The sequence below is a fragment of the Phlebotomus papatasi genome, chromosome 4 (genome assembly GCF_024763615.1).
Source record: "Phlebotomus papatasi isolate M1 chromosome 4, Ppap_2.1, whole genome shotgun sequence".
Classification (NCBI taxonomy): Eukaryota; Metazoa; Arthropoda; class Insecta; order Diptera; family Psychodidae; genus Phlebotomus; species Phlebotomus papatasi.
This window is the reverse complement of record NC_077225.1, coordinates 2,401,007-2,410,812: the sequence shown is the minus strand read 5'-3', so window position 1 is coordinate 2,410,812 and position 9,806 is coordinate 2,401,007. Positions and strand designations below refer to the sequence as shown.

Genomic DNA, 9,806 nt, shown 5'->3' with positions numbered 1-9,806 from the left:
GGGCTTTACCGACCTGTGTAATAAGCAATGACCCGTTAAAGTACTATAACCTTGGATTGAAACACCCCTTCGAGTTTAACAACCAACCTGTGTAATGATAAATAACCCTTAGAAGTATCCCAATAGTGGAATGAATTACCCCTTTGGTAGTAACACCAACCTGCAAATGGAAAATCTCCTTTAAGATAATCCGGTCGAAATGACCGATTCCCGCAGGCTCCAGATCTTGGTTGAGTGGCCACAACAATCTGCCTATCTCGAAGACACTCTTGCCGCACTCGGTAAGCCCAAAACCTAAGACGCAAGCGCTCGCCTTTCCTTTTCTTCAGAGGCTGTCAGCAAAATCTGCCAGCTGGATGTCTGGCGGTCTATCCGGGATATTTCTCCACAAGAACTCAATTTAACTTCTAAATTTCTTTATTACACAACTTGATCTAACACCTTTCTAACGATTAACGAAACTAATTCAATCCTGAAGGGAATATTTCATCAATTTTCTTTGAGTCGTTTTACACGCGTTGCACTTCTCCTATTGCGTCAGCCACACTCCCTCTTTTCACACTGAAGTTTTTCACAAAAAGCCTTACAAAATTCCGTCGCTCAGTCCGCTCAATTCAAATGTTTTGACGGTTGGCCTTCTGTTCGTCTTCATTTCCCACATTTTCCCCCTCTTGAGTCCTGGAGGGGCTCAAGAAACCGTCTGTGGGCAGCCAGGCCAAGGTATTGACTGCCCGTTTCTGCATGCCGTCGGTTGTTTTCACTGTTGCGACCCGAACGATGTCATCATTGCCCGGATGGACAGCAGTGATTTTTCCCATTCTCCAGTAAGTGGGTTTGAGAAGGTTATCTCGAAGCAGCACTAAATCTCCAACACAGAGGTTCCTCTTCTTCTCGTACCACTTGGATCTGTGTTGAAGCGATGTGATGTACTCCACATGCCAGCGCTTCCAGAAGTGTTGCACCATGCGCTGAAGTAGCAACCATCGGCTCAAACGGTTGGGATTAACCTCAAGCAAATCTGGTCCAGGGGTCAGATTCATCGCGTGTCCGACCAGGAAATGGCCGGGTGTCACTGGTTCGTTGTCATCTATGTCCGAAGACTTCGCACAGAGTGGGCGTGAGTTCAGGCACGCTTCTATTTGTGCCAGAACTGTTGCTAGTTCCTCGAAAGTTAGCAGACTTTCCCCAGCACTCGTCGTAGATGAGATTTCACACTGGAAACCCCACGTTCCCAAAGACCTCCAAACGTGGGTGAATGGGCTGGAATGAAACTAAATCGTGTTCCATTACCTGACATCTCTGAAGTCACTTTGTGCTGGTGGGTACGGATTCCCTTGAGCCTCTCTTCACGAGATGTCCCTGATGCTCCAAGGAAATTGGTGCCATTGTCACAGAAAATTGTGTGACAATGCCCTCTACGTGCGGTAAATCTCCGTAGACTCGCCAGGAAAGCGTCAGTGGTCAGATCACTGACGGCCTCAAGATGCATCGCCTTCGTGGTCATGCATATGAATACACATATGTAGGCCTTCATGACCGGTGCCTTCCTCAGCTCGGATGCGCGAATCTTGATGGGTCCCGCGAAATCACAACCCGTCTGGTAAAATGGACTGTTCTGTTGGACTCTAGCTGCAGGCAAGTCGCCCATAAACGGTGTCTCAGTAGTTGGTTTCGCCTTGATGCACTTCACACACTTCCTGGTGATGCCCTTGACAAGATTCCTGAGCCCAAGAATCCAATATTTCGTGCGTAAAGTGTTCATCAGAATCGCCGGTCCAGCATGAAGATTCATCTCATGGGTGAACACTATCAGGTCTCTCACAAATTTGTCAGCAGATGGCAAAATGATGGGGTGCTGTGTGGAGTAATCCATGTTTGAGTTTGCCAGTCGGCCCTGAACCCGCATCAATCCATCTTTGTCCAGGAAAGGAACAAGTTTCAACAACTTGCTCGATCTCGGAAGAGGGTGTCCTTGTCCACAGCTCTTGTATTCAACCGGAAATACTTTCTGCTGAATACGTTTCAGAATACAAGTTGTGGCATTCTGCAACTCACTAACTGTCAGGAAACCCGTTTTTCGCTCCTCTTTCTTGACTCTCAAATTCCCAATAAAACGGAGCCAGTAAGCTAGATACCGCACAGTCTTCAGATGTCCGGAAGTTCTCTCAATCAGCAGATCAAGAGGGTCGACTTGGTTTTGCGTCACGAGGGAAACTGCATGGGATGATCTCTCTTCGCCTGTTTTCCCCCTCTTCACCTTGTTCTCTGGCCACTTCTCTTCATTCTCACTGAGCCATTGTGGTCCATGCCACCACAAGGTGTGCTCCGAAAGCTCCTTTGGGGATACTCCTCTGGAAATGCAATCTGCAGGATTCTGTGCCGTAGGCACATGGCGCCAATGAGTAGGTGGAACGACCTCTTGAATAGCGTAAACACGCCTAGCTACATAATTGTTCCATGTCCTGGGTGGTTCTTGAAGCCATTGAAGAACAATTGTTGAATCAGACCACGCATGAACTTCCACCATCTTGTTTCCCAGAGAATCTTTGACCTTTGTGACCAGTTGTGTAAGCAAAACAGCAGCATTTAGCTCCATTCTTGGGATTGTGATTGGTTTTAGGGGAGCCACTTTGGATTTGGCAATCACAATGTTGATCTCGATGTTCCCGTCAGCATCCATACCCTTTGCGTAGATGACAGCTCCGTACGCTCGTTCTGATGCATCAGCGAATCCATGAATTTCAATCACATCTTTCTGGGTTGGAATCGCTCTCGGAATGACTATTTTCTGAATTAAGGAAAATTCAGTCTGCACTCTCTCATACGATTTCGCTGTATCATCTGGCAGTTCATCGTCCCATTGAAGATTAGGAATCAGCCAAAGAGATTGGAACATCATCTTTAGATTTATCGTGACAGGGCAGATAAATCCCAATGGGTCAAACACCTTCGCTGCAGCAGCACACAAATCGCGTTTCGTCCTTACCAGGGGTAGAGCATCAATAACCAAAGAAAAGTTGTCTGGACCTGGTGACCACTTAAGCCCAAGGGCTGAGATCGATTTGGTGTGTGCTTTGACCTCGTCGGGTGTAATAGCTTGGAGATCAGGCGGAACTTGATCTAGAACCTCACTAGAGTTAGATGCCCATTTTCTAAGAACAAAATGTCCCTTGCCTAGAACATCCTGGATCTCCTTTTGAAGTTTCTTGCCGTCTTCGATGGACTCAGCTCCACATAGCAAATCATCCATGTAAAATGATGTGGAGATAACTTCACAGGCCTCTGGATAATCATCCTTGTAGTCCATAGCTATTTGATGAAGAACTCTCACAGCAAGAAACGGTGCACTTGACGTACCATACGTCACGGTACAGAGTCGAAAGATCTGAATCTTCTCCTGAAAATTTGTCCTCCAGAACACTCTTTGGTAATCTCTGTCCTCGCTTGCAACCAGGATCTGTCTGTACATCTTCTCTACGTCAGCGGACATAGCTACTTTGTGCGTTCGAAAACGCAAAAGCAACACAAGCAGATCATCTTGTCGGGTAGGACCAATCGCCAGTATATCATTGAGCGAAGGATTGTTCGGGCGAGTGGTTGCTGACGCATCAAAGACAACTCTCAGTTTGGTTGTCTCACTTGTAGGTCTGAGAACAGCTTGATGTGGCAAGAAATACGATTCATCCTCAGGTTTCAGATCATGTCCAGTCACTAGTTCCATATGATTCAAGCCGATATATTCCCCCATGAACGCCTTGTATTGCTCATGGAAGTCTGGGTCTCGGGATAGCTTTCTTTCCAATGATTGGAAACGAGCTAGCGCTGTTGAGCTTGAATTTCCCAATGGTTTGTGATCCTTTTTGAATGGTAATTTGACGACATAACGGCCTGTGTCGTCCCTTGAGTGTGTTTGTGTGAAGTGTTCTTCACACATGACTTCTTCCTCTGTAAGTAGAGGTTGTTTGTCGAGGTGGCTTTCCTCAACCTCCCAAAATCTCTTTAGCATCTCATCCAAATTGTAATGCGTATGCAGTGAAGTGATGCTGTTGAGTGGGCTATCGATCCGACCACCCACAATCCATCCGAAAATGGTAAGCTGAGCTATTGGTTGTCCAGAGTCCCCTTTGAGTGTTTGCGGCAAGTTGATCTCCAAAGCGTATTCAGCCCCAAGAATGATGTCTATCTTTCCCGGAACGGTATATTGAGGATCAGCAAGCTGCAGGCTCTTGATATGATCCCACTTAAACCCTGAGAGATCCACGGAAGGCAACTTGGAAGTAACCTTCTCCATAACATAAGCTTGAACCTCGATTTTGTCATTCGGATCATATCTTGAGACGACTTCCAGGTGGACTAGCCCCCTTGTGTAGCCTACATTCACTTCTCCAGCTCCATGAACAGCAATCCTAGCTTTGGATCTAGGCAACGCAAGTCTCTGAGCGCACTCTTCTGACATCATCGTGCACTCTCCTCCGCCATCAATAAGCACTCAACAAGCCTGATACTTGCCGTAAACATCCCTCACGTTGACAATAGCGGTTGGCAGTAATGCCTTGCGGTGAACTGCGGAGTGATGAGTTGTGATGGTTGAAGAAGTAGTTGGTGACTGTTCAGGAGTCTTCTGTGACTGAGGTACAACTTCCTTTGCGGCTACTGGTTTCACCTGAGGTTTCACAGATTGATCAATCTCTTCCGGAACTGGATCCATCTTTGGAGGGTGTAGCAGAGTGTGATGCCTCCTACCGCACTTCTGACACTTCCCCTTGGATTGACACTTGGCAGCTGAATGATGTGGTTTCATACAGTTGTAGCAAAGATGATGTTGTGCCATCCTTTCACGCCTCTCGTAGAGCGAAAGTGCCAGGAACTTCTCACATTGTGGCAAAGCATGTTCACCCTCGCATTCCGGACATTTTGTAGCATTCGTGTGGTGGGTCTTAAACCCAGACTTGTTTGACTTGTTGGTAGTCTTTTGCACTGAAGGTGGGGCAGGAGAAGTGCCATGAGAAGCACGTTCCATAACATCTGTCACGTCACTCATGAATTTGAAGAATTCATCGATTGTTGACATCTGATCTGCACTTCGTCCTTTCCCCACTCTTGCCTGAAGTTCTCGCTCATATTTAATTTCATCAAATAAATGAGCCACATGTCGAGCGAGAAGCACTCGGGTCCCAAAGCTCTGAGACCATCAACGATCTGCTTGTATCTCCTACTAGCAGATTGCAAATCTGACGCATTTTCGACCTTCTTTTGAGTTTGTGCCATAAACTGTTGGATGTATGCATTCACGAGGTGAACCTTTTTGTTGTACTGAGCCTTCAGACTGTCCCAGGTAGATTGATAAGTCTGATTGGAGATCGGTATAGTACTGATGTCCGCAGCAGCACCTCCAGTTAGATACATCTTCAAATACTGCATCTTTTCACTATCTCTGAGAGAATCGTTGTTGTGAATGGCATTCGCAAATGCGTCCCTGAATTGCGGCCAATCTATGTATTTTCCATCAAAAGACGGAAGGTTCAATTGTGGCAGTTTGGAGCGTGTTGCACTACTCTCAGAATTGGTTGCTCCTGGGCTAGACCTCTGCCACTCAGCGATCTTATCCAAAAGATCCGTTTGTTTCAGTAGAACATCAGCGATGCTACTGTCCAAAGCCTCTTGCTGTGGAAGACTTCCGTTCGAACTCCCTTTGCATGTTTCAGCAATGTGCCCAAGTTTGAGTCGAAGATCCACGCATCTGTTGTTGAATGAGTCACCCTCATTCTCTTCGTGAACTTTCAATTTGGGATCGTCATCAACGAAAATCTCAATTTGTGTCTGAATTGGTGTAAACCTATTCAGTGTAGACTGGACTTCGCCAAGAAGTACATCAATCAACTGCTCAGTGAAGCTTGAAGTCTCAGAGACTCTTCTCTCAATGTTTGTGAGCATCCTCTTGCAGATACCTCTTTCGATATGGAGAGCTTTCAGCTCGATACTCGCCATCTTGAAGCAGTGTTGACGAGGGCAGGTGTAGAAGGACAAGCAATTCAATCCTTAGCAAGGAGCAATGCCGACGTTGGCGAAGAAGGATTGATTCTCGATAGTCCTTAGCAATGAAAGGGCGTCTGCTTTGTCGATGATTCTGTCCAGTTCCCTCGAAGGACCAGTAATATGTGGGCTTTACCGACCTGTGTAATAAGCAATGACCCGTTAAAGTACTATAACCTTGGATTGAAACACCCCTTCGAGTTTAACAACCAACCTGTGTAATGATAAATAACCCTTAGAAGTATCCCAATAGTGGAATGAATTACCCCTTTGGTAGTAACACCAACCTGCAAATGGAAAATCTCCTTTAAGATAATCCGGTCGAAATGACCGATTCCCGCAGGCTCCAGATCTTGGTTGAGTGGCCACAACAATCTGCCTATCTCGAAGACACTCTTGCCGCACTCGGTAAGCCCAAAACCTAAGACGCAAGCGCTCGCCTTTCCTTTTCTTCAGAGGCTGTCAGCAAAATCTGCCAGCTGGATGTCTGGCGGTGTATCCGGGATATTTCTCCACAAGAACTCAATTTAACTTCTAAATTTCTTTATTACACAACTTGATCTAACACCTTTCTAACGATTAACGAAACTAATTCAATCCTGAAGGGAATATTTCATCAATTTTCTTTGAGTCGTTTTACACGCGTTGCACTTCTCCTATTGCGTCAGCCACACTCCCTCTTTTCACACTGAAGTTTTTCACAAAAAGCCTTACAAAATTCCGTCGCTCAGTCCGCTCAATTCAAATGTTTTGACGGTTGGCCTTCTGTTCGTCTTCATTTCCCACACATGTTGTTCTCAATATTGCCAGGAATTTCATAAAAAGAGTACACACACTTACATCAGAACCCAGCAATGAAAACGTGAAAAAGATACATTCTTACCTGAGACTCAACGATTTTCCTGAGCGCATAATTAAGCTTCTTATAAATCGAAATACCTCAGTGAATCCAGCAAGAGAGAGAGAGAGAGAGAGAGAGAGAGAGAGAACCCCGAACAATCTTCCATTCAATCACATATCTTCCCGGAATATCAGAAAGAATCAGAAGAATCGTTGGAGATAACCTGGGACATGGAGTGGCTTTCCGAACAGTGGGGAAGAATCGCAGTTTCTTTACCAAAGTAAAGGATCCTGTCCCTCAGGAACTTCGTTCGAATGTTGTCTATTGCATCCCGTGTGGTGGGTGTGATAAGATATACATTGGAACCACGTCACAACACCTAAAAAATAGAATGAGTCAACACAAAAGGGACTGCAGACCACCAATAAAGAATGAAGGAGTCACTGCCTTATGTACCCACACAGCAAATACTGGACATGATTTTAAATTTGAAGAGGTGTCCATCCTGGACATGCACCCACATCGGGGAAAAAGGGAGATCCTAGAAACCCTTCACATACAAAAAAAATCGTGAACACTGTGTAAACAAAAAGGGTGATGTTTATATTAGCACGATCTATGCGAATATAATTGTCATGCAGGGGAGAGGAGAAATCATGGAAGAATCGATGAGTTGGAAGGCTGAAAAAAAGCAGGGGAAAAATGAAAGTACACTGGAATATGAAAGAGGGGAAATGAGAAATAAAGAAAACCGTTGATGAAACAATGAAAAGTAGTCAGAAAGCGCCTAATTAAATCACATCAAAACCACAATTTGCAGAAAAAAAAAATTTTAGAAAAGTAGCAAGAAAACTAATTATCTATTAGTAAAACCTTCCCAAGTGATTACTGCTGGTGATGATCCTCCAATATTTAAAGAATAACGAACTTCAGGAATTCAAAAAACATAGTCTAGTCGAGTGAGTCGAAATTTAAAAATTGTTCAAAATGAAAAAGAAACGACCTTGTGTAAAAATTTTGATGAAAATAAATGAAAAACTTTTTGTAGCCACTGAATAAGGTCCACATCCGGACCGAAAGCTCTGGGCAAGACAGAAAATTTGTTTTTCTTCTTGAGGTGAATAAATTTCCACTGGCGATTACCGGAAGTGTCCCCACAGAACACACCTCTATAAGCTGATCTAGGCTTATCACTGGCTATTTCCGCGAAAAATCCGCGAAAAATCCGCGAAAAATCCGCGAAAAATTTCGCGCCCCGCTAAAATCCGCGAAAAATTTCGCGGCCCGCGAAAATCCGCGAAAAATTTCGCGGCCCGCGATAATCCGCGAAAAATTTCGCAGCCCGCGAAAATCCGCGAAAAAGTTCGCGGCCCGCGAAAATCCGCGAAAAATTTTGCTGACCGCGAAAATACGCGAAAAATTTCGCGACCCGCGAAAATCCGCGAAAAATTTCGCGACCCGCGAAAATCCGCGAAAAATTTTGCTGACCGCGAAAATCCACGAAAAATTTCGCGGCCCGCAAAAAATTTCGCAACCCGCGAAAATCCGCGAAAAATTTCGCGGCCCGCGAAAATCCGCGAGAAATTTCGCGGCCCGCGAAAATCCGCTGGTACATATAAATATATATACTATGTTTATATGTATGTATATATATACATGGAGAGGGAGTGAGAGAGAGGGAGAAATGGCGCAATACCATGTGTGACGCCGGTTCTCCCGCTTTTTTCCCCACCTGACGCTACGAGCAAAATTTTCTTAAAATTGCAATCTTTAACTTGAAATATCTCGAGAAATCATGGAGCGATCTCGAAATTTTTTTTTAAATTGGTCTACTCAAGTAGCGCTACAACATGAACATAAAATAATTCAAATTGCATAAGCCAGTTTCGAGATAAACTATAAAAACCGGTTTTAAACCGGTTTAGAACCGGTTTTTCAAAAATCTCAAAACATAGAAATTATCGTACGCGCAAGTAGATATATTTAAAAAAAAATTTATGAAGATATCTCTTTCCAAACCGGAGATATCGCGTACTACGGACGGCCGGACGGCCGACCGGACCCGAAAATGGCGGACTATCATTTTTGGCATCAGGGATGTTCAAAACATATACCCTGTGAATTTCAGCTCGATCGGAGCACTTTTAGAAAATCGGAGTATCACAATAGGTGTGATTATGAAAGAATCACACCTAAAAATCCTACACTTACATATCTGGAAGTGAACCGACATATTGGCCATCTGACATAAACAAATTGCCTGATCTTCTGGACTTCTGTGTGGCTGGAGGAGTGGATGTAAATTGCTGTAAAGTCACTACGCATTTTGATCTCTCTTCTGATCACGTTCCAATTGTCCTTGAATTACATTCTACTGTAGCTATGTTCTCTAAAAATCCATCTCTTGTAAACAAGCGTACAAACTGGTCGAAATTTCGTACTCATCTGGACACTGAAATTGAAATTCCTATATCCATAGACTCTGAAATGAAGTTAATTCAGGCGGTGGACCACGTAACAGGGGCCCTACAAAGAGCTGCTTGGAGATCCACCCCTGAGAACACTGTGTCATGGAACCAAATTATAGTTCCTATTAAGGTTAAAGAACTTGTGAGAGAGAAACGGGACCTCAGAAGAAGATGGAGGAACACTCGGCATCCTGAAGACAAGAAGAGATACAACCATGCAGCAAATAGGCTCAAGAAACTTCTTTCAGCTATGCGTAATGACTCAATTGGGGAATATCTAAAAAGCCTCACTCCTACGAGCGCGACGGATTATAATCTCTGGAGAGCTGCAAGAAAATTCAACCGACCAGCTTTGTCTGTTCCACCAATAAGAGCGGAGGACGGGACTTGGGCCAGAAATGACTCCGGAAAAGCCGAGATTTTTGCTGATCACCTCAGTTGTGTCTTCCGGCCTTGGACATGTG

The 9,806-nt window shown here is 44.6% G+C and overlaps 2 protein-coding genes across 2 annotated transcripts; both read right to left on the bottom strand.

The window, feature by feature from the left end:
• Positions 1–614: 614 nt before the first annotated feature.
• LOC129808508 (uncharacterized) lies at positions 615–4,459 on the bottom strand. Its single transcript, XM_055858285.1, has 2 exons — positions 1,310–4,459; positions 615–1,214 (listed from the first exon to the last, which is right to left on the bottom strand). The coding sequence occupies exons 1-2, from the start codon at positions 4,457–4,459 to the stop codon at positions 615–617; spliced, it is 3,750 nt and encodes a 1,249-aa protein (XP_055714260.1).
• A 30-nt stretch (positions 4,460–4,489) lies between these two features.
• Positions 4,490–6,517, bottom strand: LOC129808507 (uncharacterized). Its single transcript, XM_055858284.1, has 3 exons — positions 6,248–6,517; positions 5,197–6,173; positions 4,490–5,116 (listed from the first exon to the last, which is right to left on the bottom strand). The coding sequence occupies exons 2-3, from the start codon at positions 5,986–5,988 to the stop codon at positions 4,490–4,492; spliced, it is 1,419 nt and encodes a 472-aa protein (XP_055714259.1). The 5' UTR covers positions 5,989–6,173; positions 6,248–6,517.
• Between the last annotated feature and the right edge of the window lie 3,289 nt (positions 6,518–9,806).

Excerpts from the sequence above, each read along its gene's own strand:
- LOC129808508 (XM_055858285.1), bottom strand. The coding sequence starts at position 4,459 with ATGATGTCAGAAGAGTGCGCTCAGAGACTTGCGTTGCCTAGATCCAAA. Across the intron at positions 1,215-1,309 it reads TCCGTACCCACCAGCACAAA|TGTGAAATCTCATCTACGAC; the intron begins GTGACTTCAGAG and ends TGGGGTTTCCAG.
- LOC129808507 (XM_055858284.1), bottom strand. The coding sequence starts at position 5,988 with ATGGCGAGTATCGAGCTGAAAGCTCTCCATATCGAAAGAGGTATCTGC. Across the intron at positions 5,117-5,196 it reads GTAGGAGATACAAGCAGATC|CGAGAACTTCAGGCAAGAGT; the intron begins GTTGATGGTCTC and ends ATTAAATATGAG.